The sequence below is a fragment of the Zalophus californianus genome, chromosome 2, assembly GCF_009762305.2.
Source record: "Zalophus californianus isolate mZalCal1 chromosome 2, mZalCal1.pri.v2, whole genome shotgun sequence".
NCBI classification, from domain to species: Eukaryota; Metazoa; Chordata; class Mammalia; order Carnivora; family Otariidae; genus Zalophus; species Zalophus californianus.
Genome location: NC_045596.1, coordinates 162,249,275 through 162,275,323, shown reverse-complemented (window position 1 = coordinate 162,275,323; position 26,049 = coordinate 162,249,275). Strand labels below are relative to the sequence as shown.

The 26,049-nt window shown below is 37.9% G+C and overlaps 1 protein-coding gene across 8 annotated transcripts in view; it reads left to right on the top strand.

Annotated features, from left to right (window-relative positions):
* PSD3 (pleckstrin and Sec7 domain containing 3) overlaps window positions 1–20,179 on the top strand; it is a 706,647-nt gene extending 686,468 nt beyond the window's left edge. For all 8 annotated transcript variants that reach the window (XM_027597421.2, XM_027597423.2, XM_027597424.2 and 5 more), the window contains one exon: window positions 11,681–20,179. In XM_027597421.2, coding sequence (XP_027453222.1) covers window positions 11,681–11,896 — 216 coding nt within the window. In that variant the 3' untranslated portion in view covers window positions 11,897–20,179. The remainder of the gene's footprint in view (window positions 1–11,680) is intronic.
* The last annotated feature ends 5,870 nt before the right edge of the window (window positions 20,180–26,049 follow it).

Genomic DNA, 26,049 nt, shown 5'->3' with positions numbered 1-26,049 from the left:
TTTTGTATACAGTAGAGCTTTTTGATCCCTTCTGCTTATATTATTATACAAAAGCAAGCTTTTTGTTTTAAAGTTTTTAAAGTAGGGCACCTGGGTGGCTCAGTTGGTTAAGCGACTGCCTTCGGCTCAGGTCATGATCCTGGAGTCCCCAGATTGAGTCCCACATCGGGCTCCCTGCTCAGCGGGGAGTCTGCTTCTCTCTCTAGCCCTCTTCCCTCTCGTGCTCTCTATCTCTCATTCTCTCTCTCTCAAATAAATAAATAAATAAATCTTTAAAAAGAATAATAAAGTTTTTAAAGTAGAATAGCCACAAAGTTCATTTAGAAAGTAATAGAGCCGAGAGGTAGACTGAAATGAAAAAATGGAATTCATATTTCCTCAGATTTTCCCAGAAAGCCACAAATACAAATATACAAATTAAAATGTGTATATTTGCTATATTTAGGCAGTGGGTTACCACTGCATGCGGAGGCCTAATATGGCAGTAGCATAAGGGGAAAAAATTATTTTAAAAATTTCTTTTTAAAAATGTAAGTCCTAGCATAGCTTTCAGATAAGAACTTCCAGAAAGCTGCTTTGAATGTAATTGCTTTCTTAAGTTAGCAAGTAGTGGTAGATGAGCCAGCTTGTCAAGGAGAAAGTCTGCAAATCAATTCTGCCACTATTCCATACAATGCAAAATGGAAATGAACAGTCTTTATTTGAATAAGCAGTTACTTCAAGAGTTCCTTCCTGTATTGTTTGCTTCTTTCTATTTTTTAGTTTGTTTGTTTGTTTCCCAGTGTAGAAATCTAAGAGAAAAAGCATTTTGCTATGTACATGACATTATTGGTTTTCTTCTCATTTCATTTTGAAATGACCTTTTACCCTTCCTGCATGAGAAAGGAAAATGTCAGGAGGAAATGTATTCAGGATTTGATTGCTAGAGCAGTAAGGTCTGAATGCAAATGGCAGTACCAAATTAAAATTGCCTGCACAGTGTTATTTTCATTCAGGTTGTTACTATTGTATTCATGTATCAGAAATCAGAAGGAGATAGTGTACTGATAAATGAAATAAATGGTATGCAGGGCTCAAGAGAAAAGAAACTGTTCAGTCAAATGCATGTAAATTTATATGTGGATGTGATTAAACTTCTTTTCAAATAATATCAATGGTTGGATTGGGTTTTTTTTCTTTTTTCTGGTTTTGTTTCTTTTAGTAGGTAGTTAACATTCAACCTAAGCAAAAGCTTGCTTGCCTTAGACATGGTGTTTTCCGTTCCTCCCTAGTAGGCATTGCTGCTAGTGAAAGGGATTTTTTTTTTCTACATATTAAGAAGCATTGTTATAGGTAATTAAAGACCAACTTTTTAATAAACGAATATAGCAAAACAAAAATATAGTCAAGAGTTTACAGACTGAAAAAAGAATTTTATTTTAGCAGAAAAGAAGCCATTTATATTTGAATTGTCTTTGGCTCTTGATGGTCACAGAAGGCTTTCTGAAAATAGCAAATCTTAAGAAGGAAATTAAAGGAGAAAGCTTGCTGAATGGACAAAGCCACCAAAACAATGTTTAGAAGCTTTTCTGTAGGGAGTAACTATTGGACTTGGATTTCGTGAAATCCCATCTCAAATTGTTTTGATAGTGGCATAAGATTAGACAGTTGCACTGTTAGAAATCTATTCAGGCTGTTGGAGAGTTCCTAAGGAAGGAAGCTGAGCGTACAACTACCACATTTTCTAGAATTGATCTGAGAATGAATCAGCAGAGACTAAGACAAAATTTTTAGTAACTTGGCCAAAGGCAGCAAATTGTCCCTGAGGTACATCTTCTTATTCTCAAATTTTCTTTGTCCTTCTTAATGAAAGAAACGTACCTGAATATGCTACATAACAAAGAGTGAATAACAATTTAGGAAAGTAAACAAATGCCATACTTAATAGTGGCAATGTCAACGTCAGGCCACCTGACCCCAAGACTAGTCTTTTCATTGCCACAATGCCTTTCACTCATTTTTTATATCCCATCTCACTCTTAACTTGCCCTACCTGGAGTGTGTTAATTCTTGCATAGTGATTACTTTGTGGCATGAAATTATATTAGCTAAACCAGACGGTCTGGTTATGAATATTATTGTCATAGGAAAGATATAATATTTAATATTGTTAATTTGTTTACTATCAATAGCAGATTCCCTCCTGTATTAATAGTGACAAGGCTACTACTCTCAGACCCAGGGAGTCTAGTTTCTTCAGTTAGTATTGAAGTATTTACCCAAGGGTAAATGTGATCCTAATACATTACATGTAAGTTACATGTGGGAATGATCAGGCAGGGAAATTCAGATATAAATAACCAATGAAAAATTCTTATCTTTATAACAGATGCTTTTGTTAGAAGGTAAATGTAGAAGCTTCTCTTCATGTCAAAATGAGATCTAGTAACTATCCAAATAAAGAACCACCGTAGTCTGTGTACAATGATCCCATTTCTCAATTTATTTTTAAGCTCAAAGTGGGTAGTAAAAATTGGGTCTTCATTTACTGCTATATGAGATGCTCAGAAATATGTCATGTTTTAGGAACCTCAAAAATATGATATAAACTGTTCTTCTTTCTCTGGAGAGAGAGAGAACCCCTGTTTTTTTATTTATTTATTTTTAGTTTTTAAGTTTTATTTATTTTTGAGAGAGCACATGTGTGTGCAAGCTGGCAGGGAGGGACAAAGGGAGAGAGAGAGAGAATCTCAAGCAGCCTTCACGCTCAATGTGAGCCCCACACAAGACTCAGTCCCACAACCCTGAGATCATGACTTGAGCTGAAATCAAGAGTCAGACACTTAGCTGACTGAGCCACCCAGGTACCCCAAGGGAACCCTATTTTAAGCACAGCAGCCTGCCTGTCATTGCACTGTGTGGGATTTGCCCTGCATGTCATCATGATGACCATGGTCAAGTAGATGTGGACACGGGAAGAATATGAACAAGTCTCACACACCTCAGTACTGCTCCACAGGGTCAGCCCTTCATGTTATTCTGGAAAACATGCGAATGGTAGAACACTGAAGATTTAAGTGTGTCCCCATGGGTTACTGACTTAGGATTTCATCAGACATCTACTTCTGTGTTTATATACATGTTATTTTATTTTTTCTAGGATTTTCCATATTGAGAGTTCAAAATATGTGAAGTTTTATTAAGAAATTTTATATTTTAGTATTTGTTCTCTCTTTCCATTCAACATTTATTCAGTGTTTTCTCTGTGCAAAAGCAAAGTTCTTAACCTCATATGATTACATTCTAGTATTGGCAGAAGAAAGAAACAGAATTTTTTGTAAGTAAAATTTAAGTCTGATAGAAGTACTAAGGAGACAAATAAAGCAGTGAACAGCAATAAGAGTAGGCATTGCAATTTCTAGGCCATTTTAAAGATTTGAGGTTGGGAAGGATTTCTAAGGATGAGAAACCATTGAAGAATTTTGAGCAGAGATGACATGCTCTAACTTTTTTTAACATCCATTCATGATAAAAACTTCCAACAAAGTGGATATGTAAGAAACATACCTCAACTTAATAAAGACCATATATGACAAACACACACCTGACATGGTACTCAATGGTGAGAAACTGAAAGCTTTTCTTCTAAGATCAGGAACAAGACAAGGATTCTCAGTCTTGCCACTTTTATTCTACACAGTATTAGTAGTTCTCGCTACAGCAGTCAGACAAAGAAAGGAAATAAAAGGCTTCTATGTTGGTAAAAAAGAAGTGAAACTGTCACTATTTGCAGATGACATGATACTGTATATAGAAAACCCTAAAGACTCTGCCAAAACACTACTGGATCCAATAAATGAATTCAGTAAAGTTGCAGGATACAAAATTAATATACAAAAAATCCATTGTGTTTCTGTACACTAATAACAAACTAGCAGAAAGAGAATTTAAAAAAAAAAAAATTCCCAGTTGCAATTACATCAAAAAGACTAAAATAAAATACCTAAGAATAAATTTAACCAAGGAGAGGAAATTGAATGACACAAATAAGATATGGAATGCTCATGGATTGGAAGAATTAATTGTTAAAGAATTGTTAAAATGTGTATTGCCCAGTGCAATCTACAGATATGGTGAATTCCCCATTGGAATACCAATAGCACTTAACACAGGACTAGAACAAATAATAGTAAAATGTATATGATACCAGAAAAGACCCCAAATGACCAAAGCAATCTTGAGAAAGAACAAAGCTTGGAGTCCCAGATTTCAAGATATACTACAAAGCTGTAGTAATCAAAACAGTGTAGTATTGACACAAAATAGACACATAGATCAATGAACAGAATAGAAAGCCCATAAATAAATCCACATTACATGATCAATTAATCTTCAACAAAGGAGGCAAGAATATACAATGGGGAAAAGACAGTCTTTTCAATAAATGGTTTTGGGAAAACTGGACAACTACATACAAAAGAATGAAGCTGGACCACTTTTTTGCATTGTATACAAAATAAAAACTTAAATGTAATAACTGAAATCATAAAGCTCCCAAAAGAAGACACAGGCATTAAATCTGGACGTTGGTTGTAGCAACATTTTTTTTGAATATGTTTACTCAGGCAGGGGAAACAAAAATAACTGCACCAAAATAAAAAGCTTTTGCACAGCAAAGGAAATCATCAACAAAATGAAAAGAATGGGAAAAGATATTTGCAAATGATATATCCAATAAGGGATTAATGCCCAAAAGAACACATACAACTTAACACCAAAAAAAACAAACAATTCAGTTAAACAATGGGCAGAAGACCTGAATAGGCATTTTTCCAAAGAAGACATACACATGGCCAACAGACACATGAAAAAATGTTCAGCATCACTAATCATCAGGGAAATGCAAATAGAAACCACAATGAGATATTACCTTCACATCAGCCAGAATAGCTAGTATCAAAAAGACAAGAAATAAGAGGTATTGGTGAGGATGTAGAGAAAAGGGAACCCTCCTGTACTGCTTGCTGATGGGAATAAAATCTGGTGCAGCCACTATGGGAAACAGTATGGAGTTTCCTAAGAAGGCAAAAGAACTAGTTTGAAATGCACCTCTATGTTTATTGGAGCATTATTTACAATAGCCACAGTGTGGAAGCAACCTAAGTGTCCACGATAGATGAGTGGATAAAGAAGATGTAATGTGTGTGTGTGTGTGTGTGTGTGTGTGTGTGTGTGTATAAATTTACACCGACAATGGAGTATCATTCAGCCATAAAAAAGATTGAGATCTTGCCATTTGTGACAACATAGATGGACCTAGAGGGTATTATGTTAAGTAAAATACGTCAAAGACACCATCACTTTTATGTGGAATTTAAGAAGCAAAACAAAAGAACAAACAAACCAGAACAGAAAAAGAATCATAAATACAGAAAAAAACTGGTGGTTGCCTGATGGGTAGAGGGTATAGGGATGGGTGAAACAGGTGAAGGGGATTAAGAGGTACAAACAAATCATAAAATAATTTAAGTCGCTAGGATATAAAGTACAACAGAGGGAATATAGTCAATAAGATGATAAAACTTTGGTGACAGATGTTAACGATACTTAAATCGTGGTGAGCATTTTGTAACATATATAAATATCAAATTGCTGGGTTGTACAATTGAAACTAATATTGTATGTCAGCTATAAAGCTAAGTTAAAATTGGTGTGTAAGGCAAGCAGAGAATCAACAGGGAGTGTATTTGTAAATTGCATTTAAACTATCTGATATACCAGTTTAGAGAACAAAACATGATGATCATGTTCAAATGGTCAGTGTTGGCCAAAGAAGTTGGTATGTTATGTGCTATGCAGTCACTGTTTGCTGCTTCCCTAGCAGCCCCTTCTTTCATGCTAACAGAACTGTGATTTTCATTGAGAAGGTCAATATGCCTAGCTCCAGGAAGGGAATCATGGTTTAAACCAGACATGATAATACTTGCTCATGTGGCTAGTCAACCTGGCCCACAAAGTTTGTGCTGAAAAATCAGGTGAGAGTCATAGGGGTGTTCCCTTGTATGTAACTAGTTGCTTTTCTCTTGATACTTTTAAGATCCCTTTTTATCTTTAATTTTTGACATTTTAATTATTGTATGTTTTGGTGTGGATCTCTTTTGGTTCATCATGTTTGCAGCTGTGTTCTCTTCCTGGACGTGGATGTTTGTTTCCTTCCCCATGTTAGGGAAGTTTTCAGCTATTATTTATTCAAATAAGTTTTCTGCCACTTTATCTCTTCTCCTTCTGGGGCCCTATAATGCAAAGGTTGGTACATTTGATGTTGTCCCAGAGATCCCTTAATCTATCCTCATTTTATTTTAAATTCTTTTTTCTTTTTGCTGTCCAGTTTAGATTATTTCCGTTACCTTGTCTTCTAGATCTCTGATCCATTCTTCTGTGTCTTCTAACCTGCTGTTCATTCCCTGTAGTATATTTTTCATTTCCGTTTTTGTGCTCTTCAGTCTGATTTGTTTCTTTTTAATATTTTCTGTCTCTTAGTTGAGGATCTCACTGAGTTCATCCACTCTTCTCCCAAGTCTGATGAGCATCTTTATCAGGTAGATTGCTTTTCTTCATTTCATTTAGTTCCTTTTCTGAGGTTTTGTCTTGTTCTTTCATTAGGAGCCCATTCCTCTGTCTCTTTATTTTGTCTAACTCTCTGTGTTTGTTTCTATGTATTGGATAGGTCAGTTATGTTTCCTGGTCTTGGAGGTAGTGGCCTTATATAGAACGTATCCTGCGGGGACCAACAATTCTCCCTGATCACCAGAACCTGATCACCAGAACCAGACACCTGGGGGTGTCCCCTATGTGGGCTGCGTGTGCTCTCCTGTTGCTACTGGGCCACACAGCTTCACCTACGAGTGCTCGTAGGTGGAGCTAGCTCCTTGCCATGCGGACTGCAATGTGGGTCATGACTACTGCAGATGTACTGGTGTGTAGGACTGGCTGAGAGGTCCAGCTGCAGCTGCTACAGGCATGCTGGTGGGTGGGGATAGCCCCTATTGTGGCTGGCTGTGAGGCTTGGTGTGACCCCCAATTACAAGTGTACTGGGGGTGGGATTAGCACCTGGTGTGGCTGGCTGCAAGGCCCAAGTGACCATTACAGGGGTGCTGGTGGGCAGGGCTGGTCCCCCTCCCTGGGCCAGTAGTTGCTTTGGAGGGGCACTCGTCCTGGCTGATGCTACCTGCCAGGTATTGCAGGGCTTGTGGAGAGCTGCTTTGGAGGAGCACCTGCCAGGGCAGGAAGATTGGACAGGGTGGAGTAAGAGGCTAGCAAGGTAGATGGAGAATGTCAGAACTGGCACCTGCCAATCAGGCCTGCTAGGCTGAAGGAGGGCAAGAAAAATGTCACCTGCCCACACTTCCATTCCTAGAGAAAGTTCCTATAAATCCCTGAACCTCTAGCACATGCCCTAAAATTATTCAATAAATGTCCTTTGTGTATAGCTCAGGTGCTTTCAAACTGCCACTTCTGTGCTAGGTCTCGGAGCAAGTGATACTGTGCATAAGCGCTTTAAGAGTGGAGTCTCAATTTCTGGCTCTTCCAGAGTTAAGACTCACTTGATTTTCAAAGCCAGATGTTATAGGGGTTCATCTTCCCAGTGTACACCTCCAGGGGGAAGTACATAATGTTAGGGACTAAATCCCACAATTCTCAGGGAGGACCTCCATTTCTATAATAGTCCTGCCACTTGTGGTCACTGTGTCAGGGGTTTAGTTATGACCATATGTCTGCCCTTCCTGCCCTTCTCTGTGTGGCTTTTTCTTCCTATCTTAAGCTGTGAAGAGTTGTGTTAGTTTTTAGATCTTTCTCAGAGTCGCAGTACATGTATTTGTACCTTTGTGTGTTTTTTGAGAGGGGGTGAGCTCAGAATATTCCTATTCCTCCATCTTCCTCTCTCCCCCAGCTTTAACATCAAACTTAAATTCCACAGTTGGTTTTAGAAAAAGGGATAAGAATCATGCCTTCTCTAAAAGAAAGAAAGGAAATAAACCCTTCCAAAGATACCACATGGTTGCATAGTTAGAAAGAAGTATGGTTTTCTCACCCCAAAAAAAGGAGAGTAAAAGGAGATATCAATGAAAAAGAGACTTTTTAAAAATTTTTTATTTAAATTCAATTTAGTTAACATAGAGTGTATTATTAGTTTCAGGAGAAGAATTTAGTGATTCATCAGTTGCATATAACACCCAGTGCTCATTACATCAAGTGCCTTCCTTAATGCCCGTCACCCCACCCTCCCACCCACCTCCCCTCCAGCAACCTTCAGTTTGTTCCCTATAATTAAGAGTCCTTGGGGTGCCTGTGTGGCTCAGTCAGTTAAGCAGCTGACTCTTGATTTCAGTTCAGGTCACGATCTCAGAGTCCTGGGATCCAGCCCCACATCAGGCTCCGCACTCAGCTTCAGGATTCTCTCTCCTTTGCCCCTTCCCCCACTCTCTCTCTCTCTCTCAAATAAACAAATAAATATTTAAAAAGACACAAGAGTCTCTTATGGTTTCCTCCCTCTCTGTTTTTATCTTATTTTTCCTTCCCTGAAGAAGAGACTTTTTTTTTTTTAAGATTTTATTTATTTATCTGACAGATAGGGAGAGCCAGAGAGCAGAAGCTGAGGGAATGGCAGAGGGAGAGGGTGAAGGAGGCTCCCTGCTGAGCAGGGAGCCCAATATGGGGCTGGATCCCAGGCCCTTGGGCTCATGACCTGAGCCAAAGGCAGACACTTAATTGACTGAGTCACCCAGATGCCCCAAGAAGAGACTTTTTAAAGTTACATTCATTTCCATTGCTCTTCAGGGCTTCACACAGAGTTGTTTCTCTTTACTCAGAGACCATCTTTTTTCTTAGCCTTAAGCCTCAAAGATAGAGATTTATATATTTAGATGAATCTATAATCTCAGAAGAATATGGCTGAAACCAATACCCACTGAATAATTCTAAGACTAAAGATATCCTAAAATACTTTGAAGATGCATTTAGTTTGATTTTAGAGAAGGCTGAAAAGCAAAGTTGCATCACTGGGTTTAGTAGCCTCTGTCCCTGTAAACCTTTTTAACACAGAAACAGAGTACAGCCATTTGGAAGTTTATAAACACCCATCGGTTTCCTTTTCTTTATTTCCCTTAACAACAACTGAACACTTCATTTTCTGGTCCCCTTTCATTCTTTGCTTTCCTTTGTCTTTTCTTTTCATCTGATGACTCATGTGCTTCCACTCTTCAGTGCTATTCCTTTTGTTTGTTGACTGACACACTGATGCAATTTATTTGAGACAATAGCTTCACAGCTAAAGCTGTAGAATGAGTGTTTGAAATGGTATTTTTCAGGTGAATTTTCCCAGTAGTATCAGTTTCTTCAAAGACTAGTAGAAAATTGGCCCTATCACCTTCATTTTGTCCCCTTTCAAGTCATCTCAAAAATTTGTCTTTTGTCCCCCTTTTATTGTATAAATGCTCCAGCTTCATGAAATTGTATGCCTTCTGCTGGCTTTCTGAATCTATTTTTAAACTGTCTTTGGATCATTTTACTAAAGGTTGTTCATACTGGGAGTAGTTCTTCCTGTACTTTAATCTTGCCACCAAGGCAGTTTAGAGACAGATTAAAATAGTAAATTTTTAGAATGAATAGGACTTTAGAACTAGTATGCCCTTTGGATATTGTCTAGTTCAGTCCCCTGATTTCACTGATGCATTGACTAATGTGTAATATTGATAACATGACAATTTTTATTAGCAAATGCCCTTATTAAGCCCTTTTGTAACTTTCTGAGATAAGCTTAGTATTTTATTCTTTTATTTTGTTACTTTATTAAAATTGGAATGTATATCAGTTAGTAATGCTTTCAGCTGCATTTGACAATGCCTAATGGAGACTGGCTTAAACCCTAAGAATATTTATTATTCATACTAACAAGATATTCAGAGATAGTAGGGAGTCTTAGAGTTGGATCCAGCTCATTGTATCATCAAGAACCCACGTTCTTTCTGTCTTTCCCTTTTTTCCTCAAGCTAGTATCTGGTCCTTTTGTCTTTCTGCCTACTGCCCTATGTCATGGCGTTCAGTTTAAGCAGTCATATCCACGTCAAGGAAGAAATAAAAGTGAAAAGGAACTAGTACCAGTAGTTTCTCCTCTAAAGCCTGGCCCCTTTATCAGAAAGCAAAATCGCTTTCCCAGAAGCTCCCCAATAGATTTCTCCTTACGGCTCATTGGCAAGACTATCACCTGACCCATCTTAGCTACAAGAGCGGCTGGGGAAGTATTCATGTTTTACAGTGGGAGGAACCTTTGTAGTGGGGGGAACACAGGAATAGGAGGGATTGAGAATGCCTTTTAATTGACTAAACCAACAGCGGCTGTCAGAGTAGTCATCCTAAAATATACATGTATATATTTTCCATATCCAGTGAGGAAATATATCTTAAGACAGTGGGTTCCGGAGTCAGATTTCCTGAGTTTAAATCCCATCTTCTTTGCAAACTCTGACTTTGGACTTCTCTCTGCCTCTATCTCCTTTACTGTAAAACAAGGATAATAATTTACTGATTATGTACATGATTTTTGTATTAATGACCTGAAGTTAGCATATGAGCACTCCACATGAATGTCATTATCATCATCAAGCAAAGCTTGGCATCCCCACATAGATACTGACCAAACCCAGAGCAAGCTTAATTACTAGCAGCTTTTTCCCACTTTCGCAGTCAAATGCTCTACCACTGAGCTATACCCCCTTTTTCCCACTTTTGAACAAAACATCCTGAAAGAGTAACTTCCAATATCTTCAACATCATAATTCTTAATTTAAAACTAAGATATACAAAATTTCAGTCTAACTAGGAAAACCCTTAAAAGTCATAACAGCATTTGCCTGCCTTTGTTGGGATAATTTATAACTGACATGTCATTTTGTTTTATTTTAAACACTTTAGGCTTTTTATAAATGCTTCCTGTGTCAAAGCAGTATGGTGAAAGGCTTATTTTGACTAGAATCTATCAAATCAAGAATCTGAGACCCATCTGTAATTTGCAAGATATATATATACATACATTCTGTAGTGACCCAGATAAAAACAAACAAAAAAAAGCACCAATTAGGGTTAGGGGGAAAAAAATCTCTGCAGTGTTCTTTTCAGTTATTTTTAGACAAAGATACACAGAGATAGGAGAATTGAGGACCTGTTTGAAACATAAGAGATACTCAGGAAATAGTTGATGATGAAAAAAATTTTGTAGTATGAGAAAAACATCGGAATATAATTTGAAGTTTTATGGGAAGCTATAGTACTCTGAGAAATTGGTAATCCTAACAGAAAAGCAATGGTGGGAAACCCAGAGCAGCTTCTAGAAAGTGTTGTGGTCTTGTAGGGGACTGGAGAATAGATTCACCATAGACTGATTCCTCAAGTTAAGTCTTTGTAGAATTACAGGGAGTAGGAAAGAGAATAAACAACCACATCCAAGCGAGGTTCAAGTGAAGGCCTTGGTCACGTGAGGGAAGCTCAAGTGACTATACCATAGGAGCCATCTAATTGCCCACAACCAGAGGTTATAGCTCCTCCAGCTTCTACCATTCTTGTGCCTGGATGTTGAGGAAGCATGATTCTTCCATGCATTTATGAACAGTGTACTAACTACCATTCTTCTGACTTTCCCTCCAGAAAACCCGTTATGAAATTTATGTCAGCATTCTAAAAGAAGGAGGCAAGGAGCTCCTGAGTAACAATGAAAGTGAGGCTGCAGGACTGAAGAAGTCACATTCAAGTCCTTCACTGAACCCGGATTCATCCCCAGTAACAGCCAAGGTCAAGCGTAATGTGTCAGAGAGGAAAGATCACCGACCTGAAACACCAAGCATTAAGCAAAAAGTTACTTAGAATCCATCTGTGACCAGGAAGTACTGGTCATGGAGCAAAATAGAGTTTTTCAAGATCTTTCTGGTAAACCCGTGAATATATTTTTAAACAGTCTGTGACTAAATGGTGCATTAGTAACCTTTTCTATTGTATAATTTTGTTAGTTTCTGTACTGATTGTCTCTTTGCTCTTAATTTCTTTGCTTTGATGATTTTTTTTGCTACTTGATGACTAATGCACCTTTTTCGTGAGGGGGAGGGGATCGTGATTTCAGAATGAATTGCGTGTCACTTTTCCTTTGGTTTTTTTCTTGTTTGCCCTCTTCTCAGTTGTTTTATGTATTCTCAAATCAGCTGTTACACTTTTTTAAGATTAAAAAATTTAATTCATTGTGAAACATTTAACTGGACAAACTTGGTAGTTTAGCAAATTCTAGCCAGAGCTAATACAAGCCTTTATATGTGAAATCTTGCTCAGTCACAGAGGTGAAATTGAGCACTCACAGAAATTCAGTTAAGAATTACAATTCTGGGAATCAAGATGTTCTACTGTGATACAGGTGTGCATACATCTTTGCACTTGCTGTTGAGTTCTGACCCTGCTGGAAGCAGGGATAGGAGGTGTGAAGATCGGAGGACTGGAGAACTTAAGAAGTGCATTAGCTTCCTTGAAGTGTTGATTTCATTTCAGCCAAAGAAGGAAAGAGGAAGTGGAATCTTTTGCCATTGAAGGCTGTAGAAAGACAACACCAAGTTTATTTTGTTTTGTAAAGGGCAGTGGCAATAATCGACTCTTGGGAAGCTGTAGCAGTAGGCATGTGGTTGGTGTGCAGGAAATTGTTACCTCACTCCCAGGGTCTAGACTAGGACTCCAGAATCATCTCTATCGTCAATACCCTGCCATTCAGGAATTAGGTTATTTCAGGCATTGTGTTATCTCCTGTTTGTAAAATATTGGGGTCTTCCTAACAAAATAATGTTGAAAATGGAGCCTCTTTTCTTTTTTTAATCAAAACAAAGTAAGACAGGAAAAAGTAACTGCAGTTCAGCAATGCAATGATTCTTTTAAAGTAAATCTGAAGGTAATGAATTGTGGTTGGAAAACAAGAATCTGCTGGTTGCATATGCAAGGTTACTTATTTTATTCTGATCTCAGTCTTTTTGATAGCCAATTCACTCTGCTACTACTGAACTTTCTCCTAAAAATAAGTACTTTATTTTAAATCATTATTTTCTACCTATTCAAAATAGTTCTATTAACCTTACAGTAATGAGTTTGTTCAGTGATGGTCCCTTTGCAATTTAGGATGATAAACAGCACATTCTCTTGTAGAGGAAGAAAAAGTGAAAAATGAGCCCTCTATGAGTTAGAACTTTCTGATTTTGAAATCTTAAAACTTTGTGATCCTGAGAGCTATACTCTCCATGATTTCAGAACTAATGGAATCACTTTGAATACTCTTTCTCCGCCCATACATATTTGCTCTAGTTATTAGTTAAAGGTACTATGACCAAAGAATCAGGGACTCTGCATGAATATTATCATGGTTCTGGTGAATTACAGAAAACCTGCTATTTAACCATGGTGGTTTCTGGTGGCATATTGTTCTGATGTACCAGCATTTAATCACAAGATTATTTATTAACACTTATTTCCTTTACCTATATAAATGCCCATGTTTGCTAGTGCCGAGAAAAGAGAAACCCCATGCTATGGTTGTAGCTGCTTGCTTTGTGATAAGTATTTTGCCACACCTTTGAAAAACTCACTCTAACCCTCTATTGTGTTTACATAAAGGCAGTGACTTAAATTTACGTTTCAAAACCATAAAACAAACAAGGTAGTTACTGATATGGCCCTGTGTACCTGATTCATTTTTGTAGCTTCTGACCAAATCCAGGATTTCCATGAGGGAATCATCTTTCTTCCTCAAATCTGAACAATTAGCCTGTTTGTTTTCTGCCTAGATATTCATACCAAGCAGAGAGAAATACCTAGACTATATCATCTCTGAGTTTCAGTAACTAAAGAAAAATAAACATCCCTGATTGGCTTGAATGTGTTTGTCCGCAGTGTGACTGTGTCTGTGAATATAGAATGTCTCTGTGTATTTTACTTACAGTATATAATCGACATGAAATGGTACCTTGCTGCAGTGTTTCTGACGTTTAGAGTGGTTCTGAAATGCTTAGTTAGCATCAGCACCACTACAGCATTATTCCTATTATGTGATTCTCTAATGTTAGCTACAGGAACTTCTGTATATGCTAATAGATAAATGGATGAGAAGGACACTTTGAAGCTGCTGTATACTATGTTTGCATAGTTTCTCTTTAAAAACAACTGCAAAAGGTTTTTCTGTGAGCCAGGATCCCAGATTACCCTGGCATGATGTTGCCCATCTGCAGGGGATGGGTTGAGAATACCTCTGCCCTATCCGTTGTCAGTGCACCTAGCAGGCCAAGAGTGTTTCCAATAGGAGGAAACGGCCCCGGATTTGACTAGATTCTGAGTCTTGCCCATAGCCAACTTCATTTTCCTTCGTGCTAATTTCTTTCCTCTGGTATCTAGTCAGAAGTAATCGAAGACATTTCCTTTCACAGCTATTCCAGGCATGCTGCCTAGTTCGCGGTACAGGGGCCTCTCCTCCTCTCCTTCTGAAGGGACTCGCGCTCTTCCCGCTCCCACTCACCCGTACCTCAGCACCAGGAGGCTTGGGATTTCTCTCCATGTGATAAATCATTATTCTCCTTCACATAAATACACTTAATATTATTTTTTGTACAGAAAATCTTTATAGCCATCAAAACACCTTGGTGATAGTCTTATTGCAAAATTGACCAGAGAAGTGGCCCATGTATAAAATCTTTAAGTGTTTTCGGGGTTTGTTCCCCCACCTCGCATGTTGACTTTTACAAGAGGTGTCAGAAATCCACTGTTAGCGATCAGACTTGACTACTAGCATGCAGAGTCCTCATTTTATTGCCAGGCTATAGCCATTGTTTAAAGTGCGCTTTTTAGAAACATTTTGGTAACTCTTAGCAATGCCTAATTAAACCAAGCAATACTTCCATGTATTTTAATTAATCATAAGTAAAACCAATGTGTAGGAGAGTCCTCTGGTGGAACTGTAGTTCCTATCGATCTTATTTAAAGAAGGTAGAAAGCAAATGTGCAAGACCCTCTAGGCTTCTCTGTTATCCTAATTCGGAAGATGAGGACTGTGTCCTAGTCAAGAGTGACATGAGGGAATTAATTCTGGACTAGCAAAATTGGCTGGCTTTCCAAAGCCAAGCTTAGAGGTGGGCTCTTGAGTTTGTATTTCACCCTGTGGCCAAACCACAGAACTTCTGAGGCTGCAGAAGAATTTATATAACCAGCAGCGAAGGAGCATTTTCTGCTGGCCCTGGCCTGCTACTCCTTCTGATATAAAGAGCTTGAAAAGCTGTTCTTAGGTAAGGCAGGGCCTGATTTGGTATGAGCTTTAACTCTTCTCTGCCTTTATCCCTAATCGTAGACAATGGGAAGAAACTTGACCTTTTAGAAGTTTCTCTATTGTCTTACTAGCAAGACTTTTTTGAGTATAGTTACTTGTCATTGGATTTTGAATTCCTTTGGCATCTTTCCTTGTAGTCATCATTTTAAGCCAGAATTCACAGGGAGTTTCAGAGCCTTGTAGGTCCAAATTTCTGTACCTTAGCTCATGGACCTGGTCAAGTTTTCAGCACGTTGGTAGCTACCTTCCGTAATTTCAGCAGCGCACAATCTCTTCACTTTTCAAATGACAGTTTTTTCCACTTGTAACATTAACGCTGTTGAACAAAGAACCAAAGTGGCATCCTAGGACTTATTAAAAGTAGAGTTTAGTTAATGAATAATAGTGTGAGTTTGGGTTTAAATAGCATCTGCTTTTCTCAGCATCTAAGTTACTCTGACAAAAAAAGATTAGTCAGCTTTGTAGGCAGATGAGTCTCTGGGTCTACCTTGCTCCAAAGCTTTCTGGCTGTCTCTTCTCCCAGGCCAGGTCAGGCCACTAGTCGGCCTCGAGTCAACAGATATCTCCATTAGCCTTTTGACATCTTACACTATCAAGTCACATAGAGGACTTTACAGGTCAGTAGTTCACCACAAAATAATCCCAACAAGTGATAGGGAGGTGCTTTGTCATTGCTTCTTCTCTCAGATTCCTTTTCAATGTCTCACTATTAAAAGGGGATCTAAAGTCCAAAGCCATTGCCATTCTCCTTTTGTACCTATAGTATCCAAAACCCAAGTGGGCAGCATTCTGCTTAGGACAGTGACACCCATTGCATGCAAAGAGAATATCTTCATAGAGAGAATGTCAGTAAATACTTGAATCTGCATGATAGTTTGTTGACTTGAATGCAACAGCAAGAAAATATTGCAAGTTAAGTAATTGTATATAGTTTCCTTAAATCTCTGTGGCTCATTCTTTGTAATTTATGTGTGTATTTGTGGTGTTGCAGGCTTTTGGAGAATATTCATATAGATAGTATGTCAGACATCACAGAAAATGCTTTCTGTCACTTGCCGATGTTGTATTGTGGGTATTTATAGTTGTATGTATGTATGTGTATATGTATCAATGTGTAGACTGTATATCAGTATATGGTATATGTATATCAAATTTATTTTTATCTTTAATAACCAGTGTGATATGAAAAGCAAGTAAAAACCTCATAGGGTTGATTATATAATACAGTTATTGAGAGTATATATAGTGGTACTGTTTTATTAAACTTAAATTAAAATGATATTTTGATTAGATTTTTAATAAGATTTTATGTTAGAAAATTCCATCTTTGATCTTTGAATCAGCAGGGCAAAAATGACTCTGAACTAACTTTGTGAAACTATTTCAGTGTACTGTGTACAATACTAAAGGGATAGCTCATTATAATCTGAGATATACAGAAAGAAAAAAAAAAAAAAGGCATCCTATGCAGTCTTAACAACTTCAGTATTCTGAGCACTTAACCATAAAATCAAACTGACAATTTTGGGCTTATTACAAAATGTGATGCTTTAAAGCACACGTTCTTTATTGTTGTAATTAGTCCAGAACAGTAGAGCTTTCAGAAGAATTAACTAAGTGCCCACTCTTTCATTGTTGTGCCTGTGTCTGTTCTAAGTAGATCAAACCGCTCTTCTGGCACCACCTCCTTACCCTCTTTACTTTAAAGAAATTTTACAATGTTAAAGTATATCAGGGCTTCCCAAGATCAGGTACTATATTCTAGGTTTGCAGTTTTACAAATTAGCATCTAGTATCACAAGTAAAAGAATTTTAGGGCAGGCTATGGACCAGGTTAAAACTTTATTTAATATTTTTATACTTAGGTCTCTCCCTGCCTCTCCCCAAAGAAGAGCCACTGGCCTTAGTTGTTTGAGCTTACTGCTTATCTTACAGTGTGTAAATAGATAATTAGAGATTAAATGTATATTAACCAGCATGTTTGGTGTATTTAAAGCAGCAACTGAGTATGTTTGAGTGAGTGGTTGAGTGCAGTATATTTTTAAACATACTGTCTCCTATTCTTTGTATCTGATTCAGAGAATTGGAGTTGTGGGGTGGGAGACTAATCTTCGGCTCCAGTCTGCAGTAGTGTGTTGGTGGTTACATTGGAGTTTTTTATTAATCCACAGTCTCAAGCTATTTTTGCAAATATATCATATTTCCTAATTTGTTCTTGACGTGCGGTGAACTGGCTCTGTGACTGATCAGCAGGGTCTTTGTTCTGCAAGAGTGTGTTTCTTTCTAAAAATTATAGTGATTTGCAAAAGCATCCATTTGATTCAGAAAGTATATACAAAAGGAGTAGCAAAAATAAAGTTTCATTTTGAGCCTTAATCATTTGAAATGTTTGGACTTTTAATATAAAGCCATGTAGGTTATAAAGCCAAGTAACCATTTGGCGTGGATAATAATATCCACTGTATAGAGAGTATATATGCACATTGATTTTTAATGCCATTAGGATACTTTTTTAAGCTATAGGAACGAGACTAATTAGACCAAATTGAAGTCAGGGGGCTTGGTAGGGGAAGTGTATGAGCTGGTTGCCTTCCATTTAAGGTAGACATACATGTGGTCAGTCCTCTGCTCCTGAGAGATTCAGAACCAGTTTACTATCCCCTTAGGTGTGTAAGGGGAAAGTGTTCCACATCTGGGCCTCTCACATGTGTACATACACTTGCACACATGTACACGTAGGGAATGCTTTAAGTTATAGGACCTTAAAACACAAAGGGCCAGAGTGTAGAAGAGGTGATGAACGAAGGGAGTGGAAACTGCATCACAGGAATGTTTTCTAAGGGCTAGGGAGGAGTTTGAGCTCTACTGTCTGACTTTGAGAAGCATTGGATTTTTAACAAATACATAAGGGCGTACATATCACAAATTGAAGGCTTTGTTATAATTCACAAGCAGCAGGTCCCCAACACCCCGCAGTAGCATGGGGACATTCCAGAAGGCTGATGTTCACTGTTTTCTAGGGTGGCATTGCTGCTTGCCCTGGAGATCATTACTTTGCGAAAGAAACATAAATGGAGAAGCAACAAAGCACTTACCATAGGAGCATTGATGTGAATTGTACACACTCCCTTTTGAGCTGTACTGTCGAGAAGGCTCAGATTGAAGTATGCTGAACAGTTAAGCAATGACAGTGAAGATGGAGATGAAAAGAAACCTAGCTAAAATATATTTCCCTTTGCAGGGTAAAGAGCTAAACTCTCACTAATAGTGTTATAAAAAGTACCTTCACTTCAATTCCTGAAAATGTTGGTTAGTGGAGAGAAATTTGAGGTTTCACTTACCATGTCCCTGTGATAAAAGACTTTAGACACTTTAGATAAGACTTTAGATACTCCCAGGAGAGCCCTATTCGGAAAGCTTAGTTAAGGACAGTACTGTAGGTCTGAGGCTCCTTGCTCTGACCCCTGAATACTGGGGCACTACAGAGGGTGATAAGGTATTCTCTCTGCAAAGAGGAGCTTCTCTTCTGGCCTTGTACTCCACTAGGGCTTCTACTGAGCAGCAAGCACATCCTGGCTTTCAGTGCTAGTTCCCCAGCTTTAGGAATCCAGCTGTTTGAACAGGTTGACCCTGCTGAGGAAAGATACCAACTCAGAGTGACTGACTCACTGGGGGTGACACATGACAAAGGTATTTTAAAAATTCTCTGACCGAAGCCAAGACCATATATTTTGCCCTTGCAAGAAACAAGCTGTCACATTGAACTCTAACCAGGGACGGATGATATCTTTGCCTTTGCACCCAGATTTCTGGAAATGGATAATGTTTCAGTTCTGTGGGAAGGGTCAAGAAACAACGTATTGCTTCGCATTTCTGCTCAGTTCAGATGAGAGCTGTTGGGTAAAGGCCTAAATGCCTCCCTGCATTCTCTTCTCCCTCAGGTTTTAGGAGCCCATTTCTAGAACAAAAATTTATACAAGTGGAGAACCAATACTGTCAGCCTTGATTACTGCAGGACAGGTAGAAGGGTGGTAGTATGTACCCTTTAATATAGAACAAGCTTCTAACTTTTCCAGCCTAGTAACTAAGTTATATTTACTGTGACTCAAAGTAATTGGCAGTGTGGAACATTCCTTTCCCTTCAAAGTTTTCTCCACCAATCATTGCAGTTTCATTGCAGTCCTGGTGCCATATCTCCCTGCAAATTGTGAAAGTAATTAGTGACAAAATAGCAGCCTACTCCTTTTCAGTGGCCAAGCTGTCAGCATTAGCAGATTTAGGTAAGCTAGTGGGACTGAATTATGTACTGGAAACCTGTTCCTCATTATCACCCACCAGACTGAAGAAATGCCATCTCCTAGAAAATTACGGCATTTGTGGTGGTCATCTTTTTAATGGAACAGTAATTTATGTGGATATTGTTAAAGCGTTTAGAGAACATTTTGAAAATTAAGTTTACATTTCACAATTGCTTTATTTTTATTAAAATAGTTGTATATAAATATTACCCCATTTCACTGTTGTTGGAGTAAACCTAAACCATGTAGACAAGTGAGTCACCTGATATGTATAGAAACTGTGACATATATATAGTACTTTTCTCTATTGTGTAAATGTTTATGAATATAACTGTTCCTGTGTTTTTATAAGTTGGGGATAATTTGTTGTTTTACAACAACAAAATCTATTGGATTTAAGCGGTTTTTATGTAACAAATCATGCAAAATAGCGAAGGATTTAAAATATGTATATGATATATGTAAATGTACAAACTTTAGAAAGAAATAAATTAACAGATTTCAATCATTTAGGGGAATATTTTTATTTGCTTATTTAAGCAACTGTATAATACCTTTAAAAATCAAAATAACACAATACACCCCCTTGCATTAAAAAGATAGCCACAAGCCCCACAGTGAGAGATTTGGCCAGGGTCATTGATTAAGGTGTTAAGAAAGTCAAATCATTAGCTCTTACCTCCATTAACTTCTGTGAAAACCTGTGTTTGCACAAAGAGGTTAATGAGACTTAGGAGGCCTACTGTCTTCATCAGGAGGCGTTGAGCAGGGAAAGAACAAAAGTTTTGAAGTAATCTCAAAAATTCATTTGCATTTCCATACTCCTAACACTTTTTATCAAGGTAAGGGGACTGAAGAGTTAATTATTGCCCTAAAATGCAAACGCTGATCACTGCTTTATGGTGCCTAGTGTATACATTTGTGTTCTCATAACCAAACTTAATGTTAAAAATAACATCTGTTGATTTGGAAAATGAAAAATAAAATTCCACCCTAATCACCTAACTTCTGAATATTTGAGAAAATGTTTTATGTTTGGGGATTTGGACTTTTTGAAGCAAAATAGCTGATAAATGAATGAAACTGATGCCTGGCAGAGATGAAAACTGCTGTTACGTGTAAATCTCAGAGAAATAAATAGCTTGGGGTGGGGAAAAAGGGGGAAATAGGTGTTTTGGCACCCCTTGGCTTCCATTAAAATTCCCTGTGTGACTCTCAAACATGAATCCTCTTACATAAATATTGAATCATATTGTACACCTGAAACTAATAAAATGTTATAATGTCTATTATATCTCAATTTAAAAATGAAACAAACATAAATCCTCATTGCCCAGTTGTCTGTCCTCCGGAGCTAGGAGTTTAATATATCTTGTCATATTCTGGTGTTGCACAAATTAATGTTAAAAGATGAAACACTCGTGAGAAGAAACTAAAACCCAGGGCAAATTAAGATATAATGAAAAAACTATCAACTCTAAATAATGTCTCACCTCTACATTAATACTATTCCACAGTGCTGTGAGATTTACCAATGAGACTGCTGAATCACCCAATTTTTACTGAAAAATTATAAGCCATATTGGAAATATTGGAGACAGGCATATATTTTCCTAATATTAGAAAAGAGTAAGTTCTGGATGCTGCAAACTAGTGAGTTTTATATTAATTCTAGGCATAGTTATAGAGTGAATGATAAGGATGCAACAAATATCACAAGCCGGCATGGATTCTCAAGAACAAACTATTTCAGACTACATATATTTCCTATTTTGTAAGATTAAGTAGATTAGAAAAATATCTGAGCCCTAAAAAAGAATTTAATGTGGTCATATATATTTGGGCAAAATGGTGAAATATTGACATTATACAATTATTAGGTGTATAATCACTTGATTGGTGCTAATTAAACAATACCTATCAACCTGGAAGAGCATGTCTAGTGTCCGGCTGCAAAGCTTGCCTTTTGGCTCCATCTGTCCAACATTTCAATTAATAACTTGACTAAAACTACAAAAAATGTGTTTATTAAAAATGTACATGTCATAAACCTGGGAAAGAATGATTTTACTAAAGGACAGAATCAAAATTCGAAAAAACAATCTCACCAGGCAGGGAAATGGGACAAATTAACAATGTGAAGTGTTGAAGTGTAAGATTTTACACTTCAGTTATTAAAAAAAAAAAAGAGTTTTACAAGGTCAAGCTAGGACCTCGTGTTGCATAGTGCAGCAAGCACACAAGAAAGAAAGCCTCCGACTGTTGTCCCCGCAAAACTCAATTAACGTGAAGTGACATAGCCACCAAAAACACTGGGGCCGTCCCAGGCGTACTCTGTGCGATGCAAATATGACTTCTAAGACAAGAAAGTGAGTCACACTGCCCTACACTGAGACTACACCCAGATAAATTATCTTGTGACTTGAGATGTAAACAGACCAGAGAGTATGCAAAATTATCAGTCAGGATGGCAAAAAACATGAATAATGTAATGAGAAATGTAGGAAATATATGAGCTGGGAATGGTTAACCCATGACAGAACTAAGGAATACTGGTTTTAAAAGTTCAAATGAGTCTTAGGTAGAAGGGAAATGAGAACTGTGTTGTAGCAATCTAAGGGGTTTAACTAGGATTGATTTTTGGAACCTACAAGAACTTAATAGGGAGAGCTTTCCACACAAGGCTGGCCACAACAGACAAATCCCTTGCCAATAGAGTAGTTCAGATGTGATCTGGCAGGTTGCGATATTGAGAAAAATAAGAAACACCTCAGGTGGGTAGTTGGATTGTAGTAACACTGATAGATGATACTATTATTTAAAGTATCTATTGAGCACTTAGGTGCCTGGCACTGTGCTGGCTACTTGGCATGGATCATCTCATTCAATCTTTATGAAATTCCATGATACAGCATTATTATTTGCCCCATTTTACAGATGAGAAAAAGCCTGCATCAAGTTCCATCTCTTCAGATCTTCAGCATTTTAATACCTCAACAGCTTCTATCTTGATCTACAGAAGTCAGAGCTAACACTACCTTTCTTGTCAGCCTCAGTTTTGAGGAGCAATGACTTCATCACAGGAGTTAGGAATGTATGTGTATCATCTGGGAGAAGCTGGCAGTAAAAATAGTTCTTTTAGCTCCACAGGCCTGGATACCACCCACAAAACGCTGAATGAATTGATCTGGAATGTGGAAATTTTAGAAGTTCCCTGGGTGAATCTGTCATGCACCCAGGCTTGAGAACTACTTCCTTGAAGCTTGACAACTTAGTAACATCTCCTTGGACCTTGTAGGAAAAGTAGAATCTTAGGCCCCTTCCCAGACCTGGTGAGTTAGAAGGAGTTTGCATTGAAGTTATGTCCCCAGGTGCACAGTAAAGCTTGAGAAGCGCTGCTTTAGAGCAGTTCTCAATGTGTGGTCCTGAAGCAGCACCACCAGCAGCATCTCCTGAGTATTTGTTAGAAACACAAATTCTCCATCCTACCTTGGACTCACTGAGTCAGAAGTGGGGATGAGGCCCAGCCATCTGTGCTTTGTCAAGCCCTCCAGATGAGGCTGATGCCCAGAAAGTCTGGAACCATTACTTTAGAGTTACTTTAGAGTTAACTCACACGGCTACAGAAGACTTTTGTATGCACAAAGGGCAACTGGCTGTTTCCTGCCGGATGCAGTGCTGTCCATTGTCCCTTGCATCTGTCCTCTTTATGGCTTTGACCACTGTATTATGAAATGTGACCTGAATGGTGCTACTGAGCTGGCCAGAGGGCTTGCTTATATGTAGAAGAGAATGGGAAGCCCCAGCACTCTCTTATCTTGTAAGGGGCCTTCCTACTGACCCACTGCATAGACCCTGCCTGAAGTACATGCCTTGGGCTCACCCTTCTGAAATGGCTTCCTCTGTAAATTCAGTTGCCTTCCCTTGCTTTAAGGACAATCTGCCCCTTCTTTTCCAGGCAACCTTCTCCGACTAGACTTAGTTCTGTCTTAAGTTACAACAGAATTCTGGCCACACCACTAAAATTTGTGAGGGGCCTTTATGGCCTGGAAGAGTATATCCATGGAATTCTTAACTGGCAATCTCCCTAGAGTACCGTTGCTGGATAAAATATAAGATGCCCACCTACATTTGAATTGCAGATTAACAACAATGGTTTTTTTAGGGTATATCCCATGCAATATTTGAGTTATGCTTATGCTATGAAAAGTATTCATTGTTATCTGAAAATCAAATGTAACTGAGTATCCTATATTTTATCTGGCAGTCCTACACAGGGGGTCCCTTTGGGTAGCACTTCCTCACTAGTTTAACCTTTGTTAGCTTTTGGATTTTGTCAGTATCTTCAGGCTAATAAGATTCACAGAAGCTCATTCACACTGACTGACAATCTCACAGAGGATGGAAGTGTAAAGCCACATGACAATTTTATTGAGAATAAAAACAAAATCATAATGTGGCCTGGAATGTTGGTGTTGTGGTAACAAACATTTTCCCCCTTAGGTATATCTACAGTGGAAGTCAAATTATAATCTGAATTTTGCTTAGCTCCTCAAGGGCAGAAAAAACTGTGCCTTGCTCAACTTTGTGTGAGGTAAGGTGCTATGTACCTGGCATCCCAAGAAGCTGCTCAATAAATATATTTTGGATAGAATCAAAATGAGAGGCATTAGGTCTTCTAGGTGATGCCCTTCCTTTGAAATCATTTGTAACACTTTTCCCAATTAAGGAGCTGCATTGCCAGCATAATCACAGGGTATTGAGTGGATGCCACACTATGTAGTGCTAAATGTACATGGCCTCACATGCCGACTTCTGCTCAGTAGAACAAATAGTTAAAAACAGAGATACTGGAATCCAAAGGAGCTGCCTTTAACTCCCTATCCTGCAACTTACTGGTTGTGTGACCTTGGGCAAGTTACCTAATCTCTATTCCTGTTTCCACATTTTAAAAATGTGAACAATAGTGGCACCTGGGTGGCTCTGTCAGTTAAGGGGCTGCCTTCGGCTCAGGTCATGATCCCAGGGTCCTGGGATCGAGCCCCGCATTGGGCTCCCTGCTCAGCGGGGAGTCTGCTTCTCCCTCTCCCTCTGCCTGCCTCTCTGCCTACTTGTTCTGTCAAATAAATAAAATCTTTAAAATAAATAAATAAATAAATAAATATATGAATAATAATAACATTCAACTCATAGAGTTGTTAATGAGGCTTAAATGAGAAAATATATATAAAACACTTAACACAGTACTTGTCCCTTAACAAAACTTTATAATAATAATAATAGATAATATTGACTAACCCATTACCTTATTGATTGGCATTAATTCCATTAATGGTAGTTGTCAGCTTGTTCCCCCAGTTTCTGTCCCAGGAAGAATTGTGCTTTTAGCATATATCTCAGCTCATCTACAATGTGTTGATTTTGTAATTTAACTCTTAGAAGAATTTTGGAGAGGGCCACTTTGCTAACCCAGTCTGCACATAAAGTTTAACAAGTATTTAGTATTTACATTGTCTACTTTTATTATGATCTTGTTCCTCTAGAAAAGTACTGTTCAACGTGATAGCCACTAATCACATGTGGAAATTAAAATTCTGTTTTAGTTACCTGAGCTACATATCACTGATATATAACATATATATAACATATACTAGGTGTGTGTGTATATATATGTATATATGTATGTGCGTGTATCTAGATAAACACACATTTCCATCATCTGTTGGACAGTACTGCTCTAGACTCATGTTTAAGTTGAAATTTTCCATGCACTTCATAAGTACACATGATTACAATGAAAATTTCTGTATGGATCAAGTCTCAGGTACCCAAAATTGATTCATTCATTTAACAAATATTTATTCTGCCATGGAACTATGCTCAGTAATAACAACAAACAATATAGCTAAACATTACTTCAACCCTTATATAAAATGTATGTATAACCCTTATATATGTATAAAAAGATACATACAGTATTGCTAAATAGCCTCAGAGAAAAATTCAATAAAAATGATATAAAGTATATCAGGATCTAATTAAAATAAGTTAAGAACTAATGAAATTTACTGAAAAAGAGTGTGTACTTCAACCCAATGAGCAAGTCTGCTCTGATTTTTTGTTTTTACTTCTTCCTTTGAAATATGGATCTCTATTCCTTTCCTGGTTTCCCTACAACTATTAAAAGCAGGGTAATAGAATGATCTCCCTGCATCTCCTTCTAGTTTGCCTACTAGGAGATGTGGAAATGGGGCTGCTCCATACTGGGGATGAGAACAATTCACTGCCAGGTTGTGGACGACTTTGAGAAACAGAGTTTCCACCCTGAAGAGGCTGGTTTTGGGCAGTGTGATCTGTGGCTTGCCTCTCAGTACTTGCTG